The sequence below is a fragment of the Cajanus cajan genome, chromosome 7, assembly GCF_000230855.2.
Source record: "Cajanus cajan strain Asha chromosome 7, NIPB_CcT2T_4, whole genome shotgun sequence".
NCBI lineage: Eukaryota > Viridiplantae > Streptophyta > Magnoliopsida > Fabales > Fabaceae > Cajanus > Cajanus cajan.
Window position 1 is genome coordinate 41,627,994 of NC_138523.1, and position 25,959 is coordinate 41,653,952.

Genomic DNA, 25,959 nt, shown 5'->3' on the forward strand with positions numbered 1-25,959 from the left:
TCTTATATTACCTTTTAAGCTTCCTATTTTACTTAAGGATATAATTATACCAGGAAATATAAATTATATGATCCCTAAAGACCTTTGAACTATTGGACCCTTGACTTAATGACCTTGGACTATTGGACTGTTGGACTGTTGGACAATGGACTATTGGACTATTGAACCTTTGGACTATGGGACTATTGAATTATTGGACCTTTGGACTATTGGATTAATAAAATATAATATAAGTATGAATTATGCTTATGATATGGTATATTATAGGAAATTCTGTAATATGTGAAATGTTAAGTTTATGATTGTATGACATGCATCATATGCATATATACTCCAGGTGTGCCGCTGAGGCCGCATACCCACGACTAACAAGGTGTGCCTTTGGGTCACCAATGATGTAACCAGGTGTTCCTTTGGGTCACCCACGATATGCTAACTAGGTGTGCCTTAGGGTCACCAATGATGATATGTGAACTTCCGTATGGCGCCACATGCATATATTTATGAGTTGAGTCTATGACATCATTGCATGATAAATAATTATTATATATGATAATGATTGTGTGTGTGTGCTATTTAACTTTTATTTCTTCATCTACAACTGAGTGAGATGTTTCTCACTCCCTTGTTATTTTTTTTGTATATGTTTAAATTTATGTTGCAGGTAATCATCATCATGAGGATGTTGGTGATGAGGCCTAAAGGCTTCTTGGGGCATGCTCTGATAGGATGTGACATCGGGTTTAGCTAGGATTTCTCTTATGTCTTTATTGTTCTAAAAATATTTTCTTTTCTTGTGTAATTTAATAAATTATAAATTGATTTCTAACTAGGAGGCACTGCCACCTTTACTGGGATTAATTTATAATCTTTGTTTTATAATAACTTCTTGAGTTTAATATTTATGTGTATGAATTATGAATGTGCATCTTCTACCTTATGATACTTATTGTTTTATATCATTCTATGAAAATCTTTTATAAATATAGTTTATGTTTATTAATGATGTTGGGGTAGAGGGTGTCACATTTAGTGGTATGGTTAGGAAGGGGAACGAAACATGCCATATATATGGGTGTGGACACCTTCCTTGTGTAGACGCGTTTTGGGGTGGCATGCGTGCCATCGCCAAGAACAAATCCGTGAGGGCTGCGGCCAAAGCGGACAATATCTACATGCGGGTTGCTTGGGCTGTTACATTGGTATCAGAGCCGGGGCCCGGATCGGTGTGCCAGCGAGGGCGCTGGACTCCCTTGAGGGGGGGTGGATATAGTCCCACATCGGTTAGGAAGGGGAACGAAGCATGCCATATATATGGGTGTGGACACCTTCCTTGTGTAGACGCGTTTTGGGGTGGCATGCGTGCCATCGCCAAGAACAAATCCGTGAGGGCTGCGGCCAAAGCGGACAATATCTACATGCGGGTTGCTTGGGCTGTTACATATATAGTCCCACATCGGTTAGGAAGGGGAACGAAGCATGCCATATATATGGGTGTGGACACCTTCCTTGTGTAGACGCGTTTTGGGGTGGCATGCGTGCCATCGCCAAGAACAAATCCGTGAGGGCTGCGGCCAAAGCGGACAATATCTTCATGCGGGTTGCTTGGGCTGTTACATTGGTATCAGAGCCGGGGCCCGGATCGGTGTGCCAGCGAGGGCGCTGGACTCCCTTGAGGGGGGGTGGATATAGTCCCACATCGGTTAGGAAGGGGAACGAAGCATGCCATATATATGGGTGTGGACACCTTCCTTGTGTAGACGCGTTTTGGGGTGGCATGCGTGCCATCGCCAAGAACAAATCCGTGAGGGCTGCGGCCAAAGCGGACAATATCTTCATGCGGGTTGCTTGGGCTGTTACAACTGTTGATCCATTATGGGTATTGATTCAAAGCTTCTTGTCAAGAATCAAGGTGTGTTGTACAAAGTTCTTAGTGGATTCATTCTTCTTTCTCTTCTCCTTTATCTCTTTTGCTCAAAATTGAGGTATGGAAAGTTAGGAATGATTTGTTGATGGACTATTGAGTTGCATGTTTTTTGTTTTTATCAATAATGTTGTTGATGATTGTTGAGGTGTTGATGTTGAGAATGTTATACGCATTAAAGCATGTTAATTGACTTAGGACTAAAGGAAATGGTGTTTTCTAAAGTTAGATTTCCCATAATGTGAATACTATTGTGGCGTCCTGGGAGGCTAGTTGTTAAAAAATCCTCCTTGAGTGAATTATAGAGTCTCTTATAAACCCTTAGTAAATGTTAGAGTAAGGTATGAAGTTGAGAGCTACAACCCTTAACTATTTATTGAAAAAGTGTGTGGTATCGTGAAGATAGTTAGCAAGTTAATATCATTAGTGCCTTGATTAATGCATGCCAATATCGTGGTAGGTCTACACCTACTATACATGATGGTGGTACTGAACTTTCCTAGTCTAAGTGATGACATCCAAGAAATCATATGATAAGGATTGGTATCTCAATTTAATTATCGGTCTGACAGGCATGTAAACCATGGTGTGATTTTGTAGTATCATTACATGTTGAGGTAGTTGGTAGTATAGATGCATTTTTCTTTTATACTCATTATATGTTGATTCTTTTAAAGTCTAGCTTACCCTTGCATGTATCTCTTGGTAGTTGGACAATGATGATCATGTTTACGTGGGAGCAGAGTGGTGCTTGTTGGAGGTAGGTAGAGTTTTCTAAAGCCATGGTGGTGGATGGTTTGTTGTTGTTTTGTTGGGTTACTCTATTATAACTAGTTATATAAGTGGGTGTGTGTCTATATACACACACATATTTGTATAGTTGTTTCATTTCCCCTAGTAATTTTACACATATATCTATATTGATACAAATATCTAGATAATATTTTAGTTGTTTTCCCCCTATGAGTAAGAATCGTTAAATGTAAGGGTTATAGTTGATGATTACAATACATAAGCAAATGAAAGTTTTAGTATTCTAAGAATAGAAAAATCGACACTTTTTTTTTGTATTTTAAGAAAAATAAATTAAATAAATTTCACTTGTTAATATCAAAAAATCAATTTAATGAAAGTGAAGGTACCAGTTTATGTTTATAAGAATTGACATAGTGAAAAGTAGTTATACTTCTTTATCAAATAAATTAAAAAAAAAACTAAAATAATTATTTTAAATTTAAGAGATAGAAAAAATTTAACAAATTAAAAATCATTTTTTCTATAAATATTAAAAATATTTAATTTTTTATTTGAAAAATACAATTATTTCTCCCAACTTCAAGAATACAGAAAATATCTTTCTGTTTTTTTTTTTTTTTTTGCCGAAATACACAAAGAATTAGATAGATGGTAGATATTAGAGACATGGCAAGTAAAATGCATCATTGCAATATATACAAAACGTTAACAGTAATATTACAAGCGGCCATTTGAAAAGAGTCGGATAAAATTGAAGGTGGAAGGTGTTGAAAGCTAGAGAGCGAGTTTGAGGTCGAGAGCAAGATCGTGTTGTTGTTCGTTCTTTTTGATAGCGTTGTTGTTGTTGGTGGTGTCGCAGGGAATTGGATTGGGAAAAAGCAAAGGAGGCTTTCTGAAGTGAATCTCTGTGGTAAAGTCCTGAAACTGGAAAGAAACCTCTGGCTGGGGCTTGGGTGTTGTTGTTGGGGTGTGGGGTTTCATCTTTTTGCTCTTGCTCTCGTCCTTCTCCAATTCCCTTCGGCGGCGATCACGTGCGTTCCGGAAACTCCTGAGCAGCGAGTAAAACTCCTCCATCTTCATCTCGTCTTCTTCTTGGTCGCTCTCCGGCGCCTCTCTCTTGTTATTTTCCATTGGGAGAGAGGGAGAAGGATGAATTAAGCTGGTTGGGAGGCAGTGAGAAAGGGGTTTAGTTGTCGGTAGGTGAAATTAAGAGTCCCGTGTTGTCGGAAATGGAATGCCGTGGCGTGTTTCACAAAGCTTCCAGGTGTGCGTTTTATAAAGAAACGGGTACACCTCGATGCCCTCCTTCAATCACCCAACCTCAATTTCAGATGATGACGTTGCGCTTATGACATCACTACGCCCACCTTTCACTTCATGCGTAAGCCACCGCCCCTCATTCGTCATCATTTACAGTTTCACCAACTCTACACTTATCAGTTATCAAGTTCACTCTTCACATTTCTTTTTTTTTCTTTTTTTTAAATCAAAACACTTTTTTTTTTATTATAAATAATTTAAAATTAATATTTTTAATTTTTATATTTATAATTTTTAATTTCTTTTAATTTTTTATAATTTAAGATAAATTATTTTAATCTATATACTTAAAAGTTTTTAAATTAACGGGAATATTTTTCAATTATTTATGTAAATTATATAATAAATTTAAGACATATATGTTCTTATTCTTTTAAAATTTATTCTATAATGTACTCAAATTTAAAATTAATATTTTAAATTTTTATAATATCATATTATTATTTTTTTAAATATTAGTCTTCTATTTTCCTCGATGATAAAAATAGTTTGTTTTAAACCTTTAAGATGAACAATAATATCATTAAAAGAAACATATCAATTGTTATGCAATATTAATTATATTTAATGTGATATTTTTATTAATAAAGACATTAGATATTATTCCCTATGTTACAATAACTGTATTTTAAAGTTTTTATAAAGATTTAAATAATAATAAATGTATCATTTTTTGATATACTTTTATTAAAATAATTCACTCTTTCAATAAATGTATTACTTTTAATAGTGATTGTAACACTGAATCATTTTTTCTCCTTTTTTCTCATCTAAACCTTGAGAGTGTTATTGTGGGTTAAAGCATTCTTTTTTCTCTTTTTTTTTGTTTCTCTTCTCTTCTTTCCATAGTTGGAATGCAAGTAACAGAAGTTGGATTCAATTTTTGTACCAGTTGAATTGTTATTGATCTATGAAGCTTAATATTGGTTGAAAATCATTGAAATTTACAATTAGTTTTGAATTGTTTGCATGTTGAAGTTGGGCTTTGGATTTCTTGAACATGTAAAAGAAAATTTGGGAATAAAAGTGGGTTTTGGTTGGATTTTGATGCAAAGAGCATGAACTTGATTATGTAATTTTGGATGCATGTCATTTTGGTGTGAATAAATTAGTGTAAAAGAGCACTTCACAAGTGTTAGAAATAAAAATTGAGAATTGCATGTCAGAAATGAAGGGGAAACCATGTAAAAAAAAACTCTACATTCAACTTTGGAGTGCTGGTTTTGACAATAAAGCGTTGTAAATTCCCCAAAAGGTTCAAACAAAGATCTAGCACTATAGTGGTAAAATGAGTGCTACAATGATGAAAAATAAGGCTTGACAGAGATTCAACACTGCAACAACAGTTAGATGTTACAACGATGGGGAAAATTGGACTGGAAAAAATCTAGCGCTGCAATGCAAGTTGAGCGCTGTAGAGGTGGAGGTAAATGACCAAATTTGCTTTTGGGGTTTTAATGAAAGTTATAGTCCTAGATTCTAGTTTTCCAATAGCTTTTAAATCACCTCAAAAGATATTTAAAACTCAAGTTATAACCTTTTTAGTGAGAAAATATTAAGTTGTAAGAATTAGTCCAAACTATTACTATTTTTATAATTTTCAACATGATAGATGATGATATTAGAATTTTAAGTCTTCACGAAAGTTGTAGAAAATCTTTTTGTTTTTCATGTGATAAAATGATGAGTATGATAAGAGTAATATAACTTTCTATGTGTTATTTTATGTAAATGTTGTTATTGTATGATAGTTGATTTTTGATAAGTAGTATGTTGACACAGGTTGCATGATGCTAATTTTGAGGAACATGAGTAAATTTATTCCTTCTAATGAAAATTAAATGGTGTATGGTAAATATTATATGTATGTTTATTATAAATGACATATATAGATAAATTGTATGAACTATATATTGTAAGTTTGATCACTGTATGTATTCAATAGATGTAATATATATAAATGATGATGAACTAACAATAACTTACAATTAATCATGTAATACATACACTTAATTAAAACACCTTAAAAGATCAAATTATTAAGATTTAATTTAATTATATTATTTTCAAAAAGGTCTAATTTAATTTTTTAATTTTAAAAAAATATTTAATATTATCTTTTTTATCCAAATTGACACTAATAACATTAATAAAGCTATTTGAAAGGATAATTGAACATTTTTTTAAAAATTAAATAACTAAATTGAACATTTTAAATAATTCAATTTGATCATCTAATTTTTAAATAATGTTCAATGTTATATTTTCATTAGATTTCATTAATGTTATTAATATTAATTTAGATAAAAATAATAATATTAAATATTTATAAAAAAAAATATGAACCATATCAAATTATTTAAAAATAATGAAATTAAATTCAAATTTAAAAATAAATAGAGAAAAAAAAATAATTGGACGGTAGTTACATACAATGTGTAAGAGCACCTCCAATGGGGGTGCTTACTGTGTTGTTTATTCTTAAGCAACGGTGCTTATAAAAAGCCCCATTAGAGTGATCTTACATGGCAACTGAGTTCCTTAAAAAATTTTCTCTGTTGCTTGTACAAGAAACGGTGCTTAGCACTAAGAAGAGAAATTTGATTGGTTGAAAGAGATCTACATGGAATATGGACCAAAGTTATGAAAATAAAAAAAATAGCAAAAAACATATCCTTCACCTCATATTCATTCGTCCGGGAAGGTTTGCCAACGCCGGGTCATGTCGCCGTTCGCGCGTCGCTGGTCGCGTGTCGCCGGTATTGTGTCTCCACGCGTGACCCCCTATGCCCGCGACCCTTCTGCGCGCGACACCCTCTGCACGACTGACCACCGCATGACCAGAATGCCCAACCGGCGCGCGAATTCGACCGACCAGACCCCTCTGCCATGCGTGCGCGGCTCCATATAGCCAGACCCGCCGCCCGCGCGGGAACCACCTCTACCCTACGAGCGCCAGAACCCCCCGGCCGAACCCCTCCGCCCCACGTGCGACCACCTCCACCCTCGACCCCTCCGAAAGATTGACACCTTCGCGCACCAGTCGGAGAAGAGAGAGTAAAAAGAGAGTGCCAGTCGGAGAAGAGAGAGTGAATAGAGAGTGAAAGGAGGGTGAAGGGAGAGTGAAGAGAGAGTGTAGAGAGAGTGATAGACGTTAATAGAGAGTGAATAGAGAGTGAGAGACGTTGATAGACGTAAATAAAATAAAGAGAGACGTTGGAGACCCGTTGGAGAGACGTTAGAGAGCCGTTGGAGTTGTATGTATAAATTGATGTCCAATATATTCAATTTATTTGCACTTATTGTTCACCTTATCTAGTTCATTTGCACTCTATTGTTCAGTTTATTTGCATTTCATTGTCCAAGCTTACTATTTATTTCAAAAAATTTACTATTCACGTTTACTATTCACATAAAAAAAATTATTTTATTTTCATTCATTTGTAATTTTTTTTTATATCCTAGCACATGGATCCCAATCAATATAATTTTCAAAGTTATTTTAATTATTTACAAAACCAACCACCACCTCCAACTCCTTCCGGTGAAAATTCTCAAAATCCTAATCTTTTATATACCCACCACCACCACCACATTCAACCAATGATAATTCTCCAAATCCCCATTTTTTTATGTATCCACCACCAATACCAACCAATCCCAATATATGTTTTAGGCCTTCAAATTTTTCCGAAACAGATTCACCAATTGGTTCCGTATCTGAGTCTCAAGTAGGGCTAGAGAACATCACACTTAATGTTGGAGGGCAACAAGGAGAAGAAATATGTACTAAAAAAAATCACGTGTAAGTTTTTCTGTCGAAGAGGATAATCTACTTACTCAATCATGGCTCAACATTTCGAAGGAGTTGATCAAACTGAAAATAGTTTCTAGATTAGAATCAAGGAGAATTACAACAACAATCGCAATCAATTTCTAGTAAGAAATCCAGGTCAGTTAAAAATTCGTTGGTTTCGAATCAATAAAGCAGTTGAATTATTTGTCAGATGTTATAAACAAGCTCGTGATAAAAAAAAAGTGGCAACTCAGAAAAAGACATCATGCCAAATGCATATAAAATTTACTGGCAAGATGTAGGTGAAAAATTCAATTTTGAGCATGCATGGCTATTATTAAGAGATGAGCCAAAATGGAAATCTGAATCAATGGGGAGCTCTTCTAAACGATCAAAGATTTCTAAATCTGGGCAATACTCAACGTCTTCTAACATAGATGCAGCCAATGATTGTAAAGAATATGACCTAACAACACTAATGTCTCGTCTAATAGGTCAAAAAGCAACGAAGAGAAAAAGTAAAGGAAAGGTTGGCGAAACATCTTCCAACAAAGAGGAGTTGGATAATATGACAAAAGCAATGTTAGAAAGAAGTGCTGCAGTAAAGAAATTGGCTGAAGCGAAGGAAGCAACTAACTTTAGTGCAATGTATGAAATTCTCATGAAGGACACATCTGGAATGACTGAGAAGCAGCTCAAAGATCATGAATTGGCTTGTAATTTTATTAGGCGCAAATTAGGAGATTAAATATTATTGTAATTTTAATTTATGCAAATTAGACTAGTTTTATTGTAATTGAATTTAATTTGTTGTAAACTAGCCGTTGCAAACTAGCCGTTATAAACTAGTTGTTATAAACTAGCCGTTGTAAACTAGCCGTTGCAAACTAGCCGTTGCAAACTAGCCGTTATAAACTAGCCTTTGTAAACTAGCAGTTATAAACTAGCCGGTTATAAACTAGCCGTTATAAACTAGCCATTGTAAACTAGCCATTTTTTAAGACACTATATAATTGATACACATTTCTTGTATCTCATTCTCAAAACCTACGTCAATTATTTGTCTCAAAGTCTATTTGTTGCTTCCTATTTTCTCTAAAGTTGACACTTTAGTTTTCCACAAAATGGATTCCAACAGAGAGTTTGATGCTTTATTTGATCAAGTTATAGATGAGGAACTTCAAGAAAACACTAACGAACGTATAATGAGATTGGTACTTGAAGACAACACTACTCGTTGAAGGAAAAAAAGATTGATGATTGATCGATGTCGTGAAGAAGGGCACAATCGATTGTTCAATGATTACTTCTCTGAAAATTCAGTTTACACAGATGCTCATTTTCAATGACGATTTCAAATGCAAAGGCACGTGTTCCTTAGAATTGTAGAAGCCCTTGGTCATTATGATGATTATTTCAAGATGAGGGTTGATGCAACTCGAAAGAAGGGTCTTTCACCATTACAAAAATGCACAGCAGCAATTTGTATATTAGCATATGGATCAAGTGCTGATAGTACAAATGATTACGCTCGAATTGGTGAAAGCACCGTTGTGGAATGCTTAGAAAGATTTGTATTCGGTGTGTGCAACATATTCGGAGCTGAATACCTTAGGAGGCCTAACAATAAAGATGTTGAACGACTACTTCAAATGGGGAATGCACGTGGCTTTCCAGGTATGTTAAGGTCTGCATGCATTGGGAATGGAAAAATTGTCCAGTTGCTTGGAAAGGACAATTTTGTCGAGGTGATCATGGCAAACCCACAATTATGCTTGAAGCTGTAGCTTCACAAGACTTGTGGATTTGGCATGCTTTTTTTGGCACCGCAAGTTCAAATAATGACATTAATGTGTTGAATGCTTTGAATGTGTTTAATGACGTTTTGTCAGGACAAGCTCCTGCTGTACAATAGATAGTGAATAGAACCCAATATAATATGGGTTATTATCTTGTTGATGGTATTTATCCTGAGTGGGCTACATTTGTGAAGACCATTCCTATGCCACAAGGAGAAAAGAGAAAATTATTTGCCGAACGACATGAATCGGTAAGAAAAGATGTAGAGCGAGCATTTGGAGTATTGCAATCTCGATTTGCAATTGTGCGTGGACCGGCACGTGCTTGGCGTGTTGATACATTGAAGAATATCATGTATGCATGCATCATATTACATAACATGATAGTTGAAGATGAAAGACACACATACAATATTAATTTTGATTATGATAATGGTGGTAACGAAGTCTCGACTACCGATATATCTATTGGTCCTCATCCTATTTTTACTGCAACATACTTACAAAGGAGGGCACATCTTTGTGACAGACAACAACACCGACAACTACAACACGACTTGGTGGAACATATTTGGGAACGATTTGGACATCATAATAACGAAAATTAGTGCGTATTTAATTTTTATATTTAATTTTGTTATAATTTTTGGTATTTCTTTTTATTATGTAATTTCTTTTTATTATTGTAATTTTTGGTATTTCTTTTTATTAATAAATTTATTTTTATTATTGTAATTTTTGATATTTTTTAGGTTAAAACCCTATTTTGGTCCCTTATAATCTTTTTTTGTTTCAATTTAGTCCCTCATTAATTTTTGGTTTCAATTTGGTCCCAAATTAATTAATTGGTTTCAATTTAGTCCTAAATTAATTAATTGGTTTCAATGTGGGACTTTCCGTCCAAATTGCTTTAACGGTGTTAACTTTTAGCCACGTGGACGCCACGTAGATGCATACGTGGCATCCACGTGGATGAGATTTTTTTTGAAAACACCTGGACCCAGAACGGCCCGTTCTGCAACCGGAACGGGCCATTCTGGGTGCACTTTTGGTGTGTTAATTTTGCATCCGGAACGGCCCGTTCCAAGTGCAAAATTAACACACCCAAAATGCACCAGAACGGCCCGTTCCAGTTTCAGAACGGGCCGTTCCGGTTTTATTTTATTTTTTTATATATAAAATATTAATAATTTTATAAAATATATATTATTAATTATATTTTAATTATGTTATTATATCCAATAAAATAAATATATTAATATTTTTTATATATTTTATTTTATTATGTTTATCTTATTAATTTTTTATCATTTTATTCCTTTAATCTTAAATAAGTTGCAAAAAATTATAAAGTGATATTCCTTTTATCTTATTAATTATTATATTTTTTAATAAAATTAATTAAGAATATTGGTTTAATTGCATTTTTTATCCCTCAAGTATTACAATTGTGCAGTTTTGTGATCTCCAAGATTTTAATTGCATAATTTTAGTCCTTAAAGAATTGCAATTGCGCGATTTTGGTCCTTCAATTTTTAATTGAACAATTTTAATCCCTCAAATATCATAATAGTATGATTTTTGTCTCTCCCATTAAAAATTAATAATTTTAATATATATATATATATAATGTTTTAAAATTAAATAATTATTTATCTATTCAAATTAACGTATATTATAATTTTCGATATTATATCAATAATATTATTAATATATTTATAGATAAACTAATAATTTGATAAATATAACTTGTTATATATTAATATACTTTTACAAAAATATAAGTACATTAATTAGAAATATATATCTGATCTTATATATTTATATTTTTGTAAAAGTATATTAATATATATTAAGTTATATTTATCAAATTATTAGTTTACTTATAAAAAGGGTAAAAATATTATTGATATTAATTTATCAGTAATATTAAAATACTAATAATATATAAATTTTATTTATTTAGTAATAGTAAATATATATCATTTGATACATTAAAAAAAATAATATACATTAATTTAAATAAACAAACAATTATATAGTTTTAAAACATTATATATATATTAAAATTTTAAAATTATTAAATTTTTAATGAGAAAGACTAAAATTCCACAATTATGATATTTGAGAGATTAAAATTGTTCAATTAAAAATTGTGAGACTAAAATTACACAATTATAATCTTTTAAGGACTAAAATTACTCAATTAAAACCTTAGAGATCAAAATTGCATAATTATAATATCAAAAACACAATTAAGTAAAGAATATTTTATTCACAGTTCTGGAACGGGCCGTTCTGAAACCAGAACGGCCTGTTCTGATTTCAGAACGGCCCGTTCTGATTCACTGGTAGTGTTTTAATTTTGCAACCAGAACGGCCCGTTCCGGTTTCAGAACGGGCCGTTCCGGGTCCAGGTGTATTAAAAAGAATTTTCTCATCCACGTGGCCAAAAGTTAACTCCGTTTAAATAATTTGGACGGAAGTCCCACATTAAAACTAATTAATTAATTTAGGACTAAATTGAAACCAATTAATTAATTTGGGACCAAATTGAGACAAAAAATTAATGAAGGACTAAATTGAAATAAAAAAAGATTATAAGGGACCAAAATAGGATTTTAACCTATTTTTTATTACGTTATTTCTTTTTATTATTGTATTTTTTAATATTTTTTTATTATGTAATATTTTTATTATTGAAATTTTTTAATTTTTTAATTTGTTTTAATTATTAGTTATTCATATTTATATATTATTCATAATAATTAATTTTATAAAAATTTATCATAAAATATAAGTTGAGGTGTCAAAAAATGTAATATAAGTTATAAAAAAGTTGAGGTACTTATAAATAATTTTTATTAGAACAAAAATTATAAAAATATAATATAAAATATTTATGAGTAACTTGACACAATAACACTCATTTAAAATGATTAGGAATTACTTAAAAGCAAATTGGCATTGTAGAAGCTCTAAATTATACAACTACAACGTGTCTGATCCGGGGGGAGGGGAGGGAGACTCAGCATTCGATGTACATGACAGCATGAAAACGACGTATCGAAAAGAATCTTAATCTCTTCTCAACACGTGTCACCGTGACTCATAGATGACAACATTGTGTGATGTAAGCTTTGCGTATGATTTTCTAGAAGCTTATATGCAGTACTATTCTTCTAGTACCTTATTATTCTAGAGTCGTTTACAGTATGTTTCGCTGGACAAAAGAAATTGGTAAAATGGACGAGAAAGAGAGTTCCAAAAGAAAAACAAGTGAATCAAAATTGATAAAAAAAAATGTCGTGAAATTTAAAATGTTTAGTCTAAAATTAATTGAAAAATATATTATATATGTTTGATAATATAGAAAAATGAGTGAGAGATACTGTATATAAAATGTTAAAATAGATTTTTTAATTTGCTCTTTATTTTATTTTAAGTTTTAATTTTATTTTGTAAGTGCAAATTGTTTTTGATTTTATCTCTTAAGTATTTTTAGGCTAAAAACCTATTTTGGTCCCTTATAATCTTTTTTTGTTTCAATTTAGTCCCTCATTAATTTTTGGTCTCAATTTGGTCTCAAACTAATTAATTGGTTTCAATTTATTCCCAAATTAATTAATTAGTTTCAATGTGGGACTTTCCGTCCAAATTGCTTTAACGGTGTTAACTTTTGGCCACGTGAACGCCACGTAGATGCATACGTGGATGCCACGTGGATGAGAATTTTTTTGAAAACAACTGGACCCAGAACGGCCCGTTCTGAAACCGAAATGGGCCGTTCTAGGTGCACTTTTGGTGTATTAATTTTGCATCCGGAACGGTCCGTTCCAGGTGCAAAATTAACACACTGAAAATGTAACCAGAACGGCCCGTTCCGGTTTCAGAACGGGCCGTTCCGGGTTTTTTTTATATATAAAATATTAATAATTTTATAAAATATATAGTATTAATTATATTTTAATTATGTTATTATATCTAATAAAATAAATATATTAATATTTTTTATATATTTTATTTTATTATGTTTATCTTATTAATTTTTATCATTTTATTCTTTTAATCTTAAATAAGTTGCAAAAAATTATAAAGTGATATTTAAATATTTCTTCAAACAGAAAGAGAAAAAGAAAAAATTATTACTCTATTTATAAGACAATTATATTTTATAAAAATAAGTAATTTTAAAATTTTTACCATAAAAAAATATTTTTCAAAATTATTATATTTTTTAATAAAATTAATCAAGAATATTTGTTTAATTGCATTTTTTATCTCTCAAGTATTACAATTGTGCAGTTTTGTGATCTCCAAGATTTTAATTGCATAATTTTAGTCCTTAAAGAATTACAATTGCGCGATTTTGGTCCTTCAATTTTTAATTGAACAATTTTAGTCCCTCGAATATCATAATAGTATGATTTTTGTTTCTCCCATTAAAAATTAATAATTTTAATATATATATATATATATAATGTTTTAAAATTAAATAATTATTTATCTATTCAAATTAACGTATATTATAATTTTCGATATTATATCAATAATATTATTAATATATTTATAGATAAACTAATAATTTGATAAATATAACTTGTTATATATTAATATACTTTTACAAAAATATAAGTATATTAATTAGAAATATATATCTGATCTTATATATTTATATTTTTGTAAAAGTATATTAATATATATTAAGTTATATTTATCAAATTATTAGTTTATTTATAAATATAGTAAAAATATTATTGATATTAATTTATCAGTAATATTAAGATACTAATAATATATAAATTTTATTTATTTAGTAATAATAAATATATATCATTTGATACATTAAAAATAATAATAATATACGTTAATATAAATAAAAAAACAATTATATAGTTTTAAAATATTATATATATATATATATTAAAATTTTAAAATTATTAAATTTTTAATGAGAAAGACTAAAATTGCACAATTATGATATTTGAGAGATTAAAATTATTCAATTGAAAATTGTGAGACTAAAATTACACAACTATAATCTTTTAAGGACTGAAATTACTCAATTAAAACCTTAGAGATCAAAATTGCATAATTATAATATCAAAAACACAATTAAGTAAAGAATATTTTATTCATAGTTTTGGAACGGGCCGTTCTGAAAGCAGAACGGACCGTTCTGTTTTCAGAACGTCCCGTTCTATTTTCAGAACGTCCCGTTCTGCTTCACTGGTGGTGTTTTAATTTTGCAACCAGAACGGCCCGTTCCGGTCTAGGTGTTTTCAAAAAAAATTCTCATCCACGTGGATGCAACGTATGCATCTACGTGGCATCCACGTGGCCAAATGTTAACTCCGTTTAAATAATTTGGACGGAAGTCCCACATTGAAACTAATTAATTAATTTGGGACTAAATTGAAACTAATTAATTAGTTTGGGACCAAATTGAGACCAAAAATTAATGAAGGACTAAATTGAAACAAAAAAAGATTATAAGGGACCAAAATAGATTTTTAGCCGTATTTTTATAAAGCTTATAAAAAAAAGTATTTTTATCAATGAGATTCGTCTTTTCGTCAAATTTCTTTTTACTAATTATGTTAATTTTGATTGATATGACATTTTACAAATTATCACATATTATTAAATTTATTAAATTAGTGAAATAAATTGTTAAAAGGATCAACTTAATCTAATAAAGAAACAAAATGAAAAATAAAAATAAAAATAAAAGAACAAATAGTAACACTCGTGACATAATATATGATAAAATATATAGTACCATAAAAAATTAAAATATAAATTATTATTAAAAAATTGTTAAATAATAACACATAATATAAATATATGTCATCAAAAATTATTTTTACTAAAATTATAAATATAATATATGATAATATAATATTAAAAAATATAATTATAAACTATATAATATATGTTATTAAATCTCATTTAAAATTAACATAAAAAATTTGTATAATTATATATCAAATAAATTTATACATATTGTGAAACCCTACTTCCCCAGCCTCTCCCTCTCACTCTCGTTTCACATATCTCTTCTCCCATCACTTTCCTCACTCTCTCTCAAGCCTCTTATTCTGATTTTGATCTCCTTTCTCATCCCTAAGCTGAAGCAGTGAGCATCTAGGGGGTTCATTCTCTTGAACGCGAAGTCGTGCGGAGCTAGCCGAAAGTTGAATTTTCTTCTTCATCACTTCCTCCACTTCCCAGAAGCTCGGAATCTTCTCCTCCGAGGTAAAGGAAGCTAGTTTTTTTGCATGAATTGGTTGGAAATGAGTTTAGGGACTCATGTGTTGTTTAATGTTGGAAGATTGATGGGCTGTTTGAGGAAAATTTCATTTTTCGGGGTTTCGGGTAAAAGGGTGAAAATTTCGGGATTTTGAGTGTTTGATGGTTGCATGTTGAAAATGAGTTGGTTTTTGAGTTGTTTGTTGAAAATGGGATTCTTTGAATGGTTTGCATGTGCTTGGATTGTTTGATTTTGCAAGATATGGGTGAAATTTTCAAAGTTTGAGGGTTATTGCTTGATAGTGCGCCGGACGTAGTTCTTCGCCCTGGGCGCATGACCATCAGAGGGTTCCATTGGTCAAGCATGCCGGGTGCAAGGCAGGTTGCGCCAGGCGAGCTTGGGAATGGAGGCCCTTGGATGGCTCACGCCGGGCGTGGAAGAATTGCGCTGGGCGTGATATCAAACAAGGACTCACAATTTTGGGTTACTGGTGCGGCGCCGGGCGTGATTTGATCTCGCCGGGCGTAGAGACTCCATGGAAGTCTCTATTAGGGGTGGTGCCGGGCGCAATTGGTATTGCGTAGACATGAGACCTTGGGGAGGTCTTTGCCTCACTTGCGCCAAGCGCGAGTTTGGTACGCCGGGTTTGTGAGACTCCTGAGAGTCTCTGCCTTCTTTTCTACCAGGCATAATTGGAATTGCGCCGGGCGTGTTAGAGCCTTGGAGCTCTCTAGTTGGTCCATGCTGGGTGCAACTCTTATCGCGCCGGGCATGGATGTGTTCTTTCTTAACAATGCTAATTAATGTTGTTAATGTTGAATGTTGTTTGTGCTCATTAAGGATGAGTTGTGCTGTGAGATGTTCATGTTGAATTATGTTGTTAAGCCGAGCTGTGTTGTATGATGTCTAAGTTGTTTATGTTGTACGCTGAGCTGTTGTAGGCCGTAAGGCTGAGCTGTTATAGGCTATAAGGCTGAGCTATTGTAGGCCGTAAGGTTGAGCTGTAGGAGATCTCCAAGTTGAAATGCTTGACGATGCATAAGTTGTTTGATGTTGATTTTGCTGAATGATGATAGTTGTATATGTGTAGTGTGTTGTGAAGCTGAGCTGTAGATGTATGTTGTGATGTATTGTATGTCAACCATGTTGAGTTTGATGATGTGTTGTTAGTTGAAGTTGTTTATAATTGAATTATGTGTTGATTTCTTTGCACTAGCTTACCCTTGTTTGTTTCCATATGGATTGGACTACTATGATCATATTGTGTATAGGAGCAGAGTAGAGATAAGTTGGAGTTTAGTAGCAGGTCTGCAGCTGGCAGATGGAGCTGATGTTTATTATTTTTGGCTACTTAGTATAGCTATTTTGATGTATTTTGTATATTGACTTTTTAGCCCTAGGCTAGACCTATGTATATATATTTTATATTTATATGCATACTCTATTCTGTAAAGGTGTTGTTTGTTGTGGAACAACTAGGTAGGTCGTTACACATATATTATATTTATAATAATATTTTTTATGGCACCGTATTTAATATATATATATATATATATATATATATATATATATATTTGGTGTGAATGGATGAAAAATATCTATTCACCATAAAGTCCATTGTTCAAAATATAAATGGATGAACAATATATCCTATCCGAAGAATATTTTATCAATAAATCTAATGGAACGGAATAACTTATCTGCCATAAATCATATGTAGTAGTGGTTTCGATTAATCTGAGTCTTATATATATATGGTTTAATGAAGAGGCGCAAAATATGGTGTTGGCCAGGGTGAAGTACCGTAAAATATGGTTCAATGGAGAGGCGTCAAAATTTACCATTATATTATATAATAATAAAATAATAAACTATATATTTTTTTACGAGTAACTTGCCAAGAGCAACATTTTAAATAATTAAATTAATCTTTTTTTCTAAAAACATATTGTTACTCGAAGAGCTCAATTTCGATAATATTCGAGCGACACATCAATAATACATTAGTATCAAGGAGTTGCCACAACCATGACCAAAAAAAAAGTAGAGGAAAACTCTCAAATTCTACTAAGGCAAGGAAGCAGTTAAACCGGATAATTTTAGAGGCAGGTCAAAAGCAAAATTAAACTAATTAAAAAGGAACGGTTGTTAGAGTATTAGGATTGAAAGAAAATCTCAAGACAATCAAAAGGTTCCTCAAGGTTAGTTCGACAAATCGAGAAAAGGGAGTTACCACTAGCGATGGCTCAAGCAGTTAGGAGCGGTTCAAGGGAGTTCCTCGCAAATGCGTAAACATCATGATAGTTATACACCAAGGGAGTTAACATGAATTAACTATTGTTCGAAGAAAGTATTCGAGGATTAAGGCATGCAATAGGTGGTTGTCGGAAGTTAAAAATGGTTACAAGATGTTATGTAATAGAGAGTGGTTACGCATATCACGTCGAACCCATCTAAAATTAGCTGCCCCCAATTAACTTTTATAAATAGGACAAGCAATTTTATCGGGGTCAGAAAATCATGCTTAAGAACTCTCACGAATACTCATTGCCTGCGCATATAACTCTCGTGTACGTGAATGTTGAATATGACTTTTTGGCCATCTTTTTTTTTTTCTTTTCTTAGAATAGTTCGATTTTAGAGTAGATCTAGTTTAGTTAATATATTATAATTTTGTTACTTCTTTTGAGTCTTTATGTATTATAATTTAACAATTAATGGAAGCAAGCAAACCAATTATAATTTCTATTGTTAATGTACCTGTCTGAGGGGCACACTAGTAATCTTCTCGTATTTGGTGGGCCGAACGAGAGTTCCGATCGAATATTCCGGTGAGGGGGGAGGTACCTGCAAAAGGCACTCCGACGCTCAAGTCAGGACAAAGCACAAATATCGATAGCAATTAATGAACAGTGACGTTATCTTGTGACATGAGCTATTTATACTGACCCTTATGGGCCCGGATTCCCATGGGCCCTGCACAAGATTACCATATTAGGTAATACGCCTCTAATCGGCTTATTAGTGTGATTAACTCTTAACCCTTGATTAAGGATGACTCTTGTCCTTTGATTAATGATAATTCACATTCACTAGGTATCCAATGGCCGATCAGCCGTCGGCAACCTGATTCGGCCCTTTGTGTGCCGGTTGGATGTCGGCACCCTGGTTCGGCCCTTTAGGTGCCGATCGGGTATCGGTCAACTGGTGGCCGAAAGGCCTTGCCAGTACAGTTAATATATATATTGTTCATTCAATTCATTTAAATATTTATATGTATAAAACCTGTTCTATGATAATTGTTGATGAACACTTAGAGACCTTTTAATGCTAAATCCTACAAAATTGAATCACAATTAACTAGCTTATTTATGTCATTGTTGTCACTCATATTCTATGTGTATGGAGCTCATCCATCCGTACCTAAATTGAAATAACGCTAGTGCGAATAAAAAAAACATATAAACAAAAATCCCGAAAAAACATATATATTATTGAGTACAAGATTGTCTTGAAGAAGACTCGGAACCAAAATGCAATCGAGGCAAGGCAACCACACGCCACTACATTGCATATCTGCCTCCTCAAGTACTACTTTACATCACATCACATCACCAATGCCTCATCATTTGATATCACCATTGATCCACTGAACGAGCTAAACAAACTCAAGTAAATAATACAATAAAAAAAAATACTGCATCATCCAAAAAATATTTTAAAACTTGTTTCGAATTATTAAAAAACTGATTTAAATAATAAAATATTAAATTATATAATTATTTTATAAAAAAATTATTAAAAAATACTAATATTTTAATCATTCGAACATTAATTCAAAATTTGATTCAGAGTATATAACAATCCTCCTGCAATAAAGGCTTTTTATCCAAATGGCTCATTATTTAAACATATTGCAGTCTAATTTCCAAACATTTTTTGATTTTAGTGTAGTAAACAGAGGTACTGCTAGTTAACGTAGTGTTTTTTTGTGCCAAGTTATTTTTATTTTAATTTTTTAAAATTGGTTAAAAAGTAGAGTTTGAACAGTGTAAATCAATGATGATTTAATTCAACAATATTTATAATAAATAATTAAAAATAATTGTCGTTAATTTCAAATGAGAGATTAATTAATTTTTTTTTAATATGTTGTATCGCGAATTTTTTACTGGAATAATATTTTTTTTTTAAAAATTACAAGAATGATCACTGTGCAGGATTATTTACCAAGATAGAACCATTTACTGTTCAAGCTCAGAATTCGGTTCCCCGGGAACCGAATTCTGAGCATCAAAATGTAATTTTTTTTATTTTTTCAACTCAGAATTCGGTTCCCGGGGAACCGAATTCTGAGTTGGTTTTAAATTTTTTTTTTTTTTCAAGTATGGGGCAAATGTGGGTTGATCTGGGAAGCGGAACGGCCCGTTCCAAAAGCAGAACGGGCCGTTCTGCTTAAAAAAACAGAGTGCAAATTCTGAATGTGAAACGGCCCGTTCCAAAAGCAGAACGGCCCGTTCTGCTTAAAGAATTTGCACTCTGTTTCTTTAAGCAGAACGGCCCGTTCTGCTTTTGGAACGGGCCGTTCCGCTTCCCAGATCAGCCCACATTTGCCCCATACACGAAAAAAAAAAGAAAAAAATTTAAAACCAAGGGAACCGAATTCTGAGTTGAAAAAACAAAAAAAATTACATTTTGATGCTCAGAATTCGGTTCCCGGGGAACCGAATTCTGAGCTTGAACAGTAAATGGTTCTATCTTGATAAATAATCCTGCACAGTGATCATTCTTGTAATTTTTTTTAAAAAAAATATTATTTCAGAAAAAAATTCGTTGTATCGCTATCCACGTTGGAAAATTAGATTTATTTTTCTCTTCTTCTTGAAAGTAGAGTTAGTACCCTGAGTAGAGGGTATTTTTCTTTTAGCTGTGATCCCACATGTTTATTTATTTCTTTCCTGTAGGTAGTGCCGTTACCTGCAACGAGAATCAATTTTTTTACTTTTTAAATGTGGTCCCAAATAGGAGACTCGTTCAAATTCCTAATGAGTCTTTTTGACTTTATTGCATATACAGAAGAAAATACTGGGTTTCATTTCCAATTGTTTTGGTTCCTGCTGCTTGCGTTTCGTGAACACCAAACTCTCCCACCAGTTTTTTATTATTATTATTATTTTTTATTTTATAGAAATGCTAGCTAGTACTAGTATGATGGCAAAAATGACTGATATATATGTTTATTTTTCTAATGTTGAGAATGAATGTAACATTTGTCACAGTTTAATAATGGCTTTGGTCCCCTTCATTTACAATCGTTGTTTACATTTATAATGGCTGAATTAAATTATTATCTGTTTGTGGACCCCTAAGTCCATTTGTCTTATGTCACGCCATTTTTCTGACGCTGATGTTTCTACTAATAACTCGTATTCATTTTATTTTTATTACAAAGCGTGTCTTTTACCTCAATCCCTACGAGACCAAAAAAAAATATATATTAAAGGTGATTCCTCCATCGGGTTTAGACCACATTTAATAAAAAAAAAAATTTATACTAGAACTAGAAGTAGCGACACTATTTTAAAAAATAAAAATAAAAATAAACAAACTTAGTTTTGTGGGACCATATTTTAAAAATAAATAAAAAAACTAATTTTTATTGAGAGTAATGACACTACTTATATAAAAAATCTAATCTCTTGGTGGAAATAATGACACCACATTTAAAACAAAAATTAATTGATGTCTCACTTGAAGATAACAATATTTGTGTTTTAATTATTTACTACAAATATCGTTAGAATTACGTGCGGGATCATCATTATTAACACACGTGACTTCAATTCCACTTTTTAGCCCTTAAATTGTTTTAAAAAGGATGACGCGATACATGTAACACCTCTTTTTTTTCTTCATAAAATATAATAAGTATTTTATTAATAATTTTAATATTTTTATTTTATTAACAAAGATTGTTAAATATTTGTTTAAATTATGTGACATATTTTAGAATATAATATATGATATTTATTAAAGGAAAAAATAATATTTTATTAATAAGGGAAGGAATCTTCGAGATAATCATGACTAATGTGTTTTAACTAGAGGGATAGAGGAATGTTAGGATTTTGAAAAGAGCAGTTTTTTGATCATCTCTTTTTACACATCTATTTTAACCTACGCAATTCAAAGCTCGGAGAACAGGAGCAAGAAGGAAATTACCCCGGAGCCGTGCACTCATCATCTAAATCTTATCTAGGTAAAACCTCACTTAGGTGTGAGTTTGCATACTAGGTAGTGGGATTGGTCCTCAATCCTATGTATATTTTGTGTCTATGTATAAGAGATTTCCTCTAATGTTTCTATTCTACTCTTTATTCTTCTCACTCATAATTGATGGCATGAAGTATTTGAATATATGCTTAGTTTTATATTTTGGCTAATAATGGTATGATATGTGGTCCCTGTGGATTCCCATGGAAAATCCTTAGGGAACTTGATGTGATTTTGAAAAAATTTATTGGTTATATATGCAAATTGGGTGATATAGAATATTAATTACATGATATACAACTCTTTTACTGATTAAATTGTTTGTTTTGGTGATTTGGGATGTGACTCAAAATTTTGTGTTTATTACTATGTGTGTTTTTTGATACTTCATTGGATGCTACTTGGGGTGCGTCAAACGTCGTCAAGGCCAAAAGTAAGGTTTGCTCTCAGGGTCTCTCATGCCGAGCGTGGGATGATACTCGCTAGGCATGGAAGCTTCAAGGGTTTCCTGTGACGCTTTTGTCAGACATGAGATGACTTTTGCCGGATGTGAACACTCTAAAGAACTCTCAATTGTGTTTTTGCTGGGTGTGGACTCGATCACGCCAGGCTTTGTTCAGACATAAACTAGTGTGATCCTTTAGAGGACTTGCGCCGAGTGTGGGGTGGTGTTGTTGGGCGTCGTCCTGCCTGTAATTCTTATAATGTTCTACTATTTAACTCTATGTTGTTACTCTTGTAATGTGATGTTAATGTGATATGAATTGACATTTATATATAAACATATGACTATGTATGGGGAGTAATGTGATATGAAGAGAATGTTAAATGTGAAACTATAAGGTCATTTTAATGTAATGTATTGAGTCTAATTGACAAACATCATACGATAAGTATGTTTTTGAAAGGGTATAATATGGAATACGCCAATAGGGAAGGTCCCTTATGTAAAAGCTTGAGAACCAACCTTGTGGATAGTTTGGTTTGGAAGTCTCAATCTTACCTCGTAAGTATGGGATGTGTCTTGAGTGACTTAGCTATCCCGACCAAATCCTAGTAATATGTCCTTCTAGTAGAGTGCGCAAAGGGTGTACTTGACATGTATTCTTGGACTACTCTAGTGTGTTGCTAACAACAATGCACAAGTGTGATATTTTAATGGCGCCACATGCATGATAACATGTAGTTCGTGTCCACTGCATATGCATTATGATCTTATATGTTGTCACTTATTATGCTATGAATGAGTTAAACATGATGATATGTAACTGTATATGTTATATCTTATTATATGTGTTGTTTATGTTTGACTAGTTAGTTTGCATTCCTACACTGCAAGCTAGAGTGAGATGTTTCTCATTCCCTTTTCTTTTGTGTTGTTTTCTTATAGTTGTTATAGGTGATCATCAACATGGTACTGAGGATGTTGGTGATGAGGCCTAGACCTCAATGTAAGATTTTGCTTTGATAGGACACGTTACACCGAGGAATTAGTTAGGATTTTATTTATGTTATTTAATTTGAGTTGTTTAATTTTTATTTCCGTTATAATTTGTTATTTTTGCTAAATCTAGTTTATGTTAAAATATGATTCTTTCTACCTGTATGAATTTTGAGTTTATTTATTATATTTGAGGTTATTTAATTATTTAATATATTATGTGTTATGACAAGTAGGGTAGAGGGTGTCACACACAAGGTTACATTGTGTTAACCAACGACACCTTTGTTTCCTTTGTGTAATATGTTTACATAATGACCCCATTTGGGTAAAAAAACTTATAATAAATCTTCTATGAACCAGTCCAAATTAACAAATATGTTATGATTCATGTCTTGCTCCACTATATATGATTCTAATATCTAGTTTGATCCTTTAGTTATGGCTAAAACCCTTTTCAATAATAGAAGGTCACGTCAATGACTGATGAAGCTCAAAGATGGAGATAACAATAATTTCTCTAAGTCAGATCTAAATTATCCAAGATGTTAATAGAGTTAGAGAGTTAGATGGTCTTGATGTTGACAGAGTAATGGATTTCAAAGAGCATTGATTGAAGGTCACAAACAAAGGATTAGAGGGAAGGGAAAGTCAATCCAATTGATAAGGAATGAACTCATATATCCCAAAAGGACTTAGGTTTGGTTCCAACTAATGTGAAAATTTTGTTAGTGGGTGTTGGTTTTTTTAGGCAAGCGCACCCAAGTCTCTGTAGTACGATTAAAGGTTGTCGAACCTCAAGGACTTGTGAGATAAGCTATGATTTCTATTATACTAATTGATGCTTGTAAATTTAAAACTTGAGTAATTACACATGGTCAAATTTGATGTGAATGATAATGCAAACTTAAGTAATCAAAATATTAGATTTAATAAAACAGATATGAGAAACAGTTTGGGATCAAATTCATCAATCTCCCTCCTATGTATTCCTAATGATTCTATTAAATGATTCCATTAAGAACAGAATACAAATCACTGACATTGAGTAATAGATGATATATATATATATATATATATATATATATATCAAAGAGGAATACACAGGAGTTTGATGACTACATTAATCCCAAACCTAGAGCTTTAGCTCTCCATGGTACAAGAAATCACAAAACAACAAGATGAAAGGTAGAAGAAAGAGATCCTCTGAAGAATCGCGTCCCCACGAGCTCCAAAGTGCTCTGTTTCCTCGTTCCTCTTTGTTCTTCACTTCGTACAACTTCCTCCCCTTTTTTTCTCTCTCCCCTGCCCTTTTATACGTGCTAGAATTAAAACAGAGTAGTCAGGAAAGAGAAGAATCTGCTCAGCGCCTTGAAACGGCTGAGCGGTTTGAAGAATTCTTCACCATGAAGTAATCTAAAGGGCTGAGCTGTTCAAATCCGTTGAGGGCCTTGGAGATTCTTCACTATTAAGCAAGGACAAGGGGCTGGGCGCTTCATATCCGTTGAGCGCCTAGGAGGCAGAGAGCACTCCTTTTTCCAGGGCCAAATCCGCTCAGCGCCTTAGAGTGGTTGAGCGCCTCTCCTTTGCTGCATTTGTTGACTCTCTGGCTTGAAAGCGCTCAGCCGTTTGCCTCCAGATTTCAAAAACTACAAAATAAGAGGAAAATCTGATCAAAAATTCATCACTCCATGTAATAATGTAAATTAAGAGCCCCTCTTTGATTCTTAATGTATTAGCCAAAATTATATCAATATATATACAAAAAGTGTGCTAGATAAGTGTCTCAAATTTAAATTTCATCAAACTAATTAGACATTTATCAGTGGGTAATCTATAAATACCTTTATAAGTGCTTATAGAACCTTGAAGCTCACCTATCTCTGGTGAGCCTTCGAGATTCAACTCACCTAATATTTTTTAAGGAAAAAGGAAAAAGAATGTGGATTGAAGCAATAAGGGTCAAAGAGCTCAAATCTCTATTTTTAATTTTTATTCTCCCAATCTAATAATAGGGTATTGGTAATAATTATTGTTTTTGTTTTTGGTGTTTTGAGTGATAAAATTGAAGGTGTGAATTAACTTAATAATGGTATTTGTTCAATGGTTTGTGGTTCCTAATGAGTCATTTATTAAATCGTATAAACTAATGTAAATTATAAGATCATGAATATATAATAAAATGTAAGTGTGACTTTTGGTGGCAAGTTATATTAGTACACGAATTTGAAAAAAAATGGTCCAATGAGTGAAACTAGTTATAGCGTGTGAGAAAACATGAAATGTGTACTACGGAAAATTGAGGAAATAAATGGTTGACACATTTCATGTCCTAATTTTTTTTGGCATGACTTATTTTGAACTTATAACTTATAAGTTGTTACTATCTTGGGAGTT

At 32.3% G+C, this 25,959-nt stretch overlaps 1 protein-coding gene and 1 pseudogene across 1 annotated transcript; both read left to right on the forward strand.

Annotated features, from left to right (window-relative positions):
- Positions 1-8,061: 8,061 nt before the first annotated feature.
- On the forward strand, positions 8,062-9,037 carry LOC145950028 (glutathione S-transferase T2-like). The gene is made up of 2 exons (XM_083060942.1): positions 8,062-8,512; positions 8,910-9,037. The coding sequence occupies exons 1-2, from the start codon at positions 8,062-8,064 to the stop codon at positions 9,035-9,037; spliced, it is 579 nt and encodes a 192-aa protein (XP_082917068.1).
- Positions 9,038-9,048: 11 nt separating this feature from the next.
- On the forward strand, positions 9,049-11,316 carry LOC145950172 (uncharacterized; annotated as a pseudogene).
- The last annotated feature ends 14,643 nt before the right edge of the window (positions 11,317-25,959 follow it).

Coding starts and splice junctions, on each gene's coding strand:
- LOC145950028 (XM_083060942.1), top strand. CDS start 8,062: ATGCCAAATGCATATAAAATTTACTGGCAAGATGTAGGTGAAAAATTC. Junction 8,513..8,909: donor CAAAGATCATGAATTGGCTT/GTAATTTTATTA, acceptor TTGACACTTTAG/TTTTCCACAAAATGGATTCC.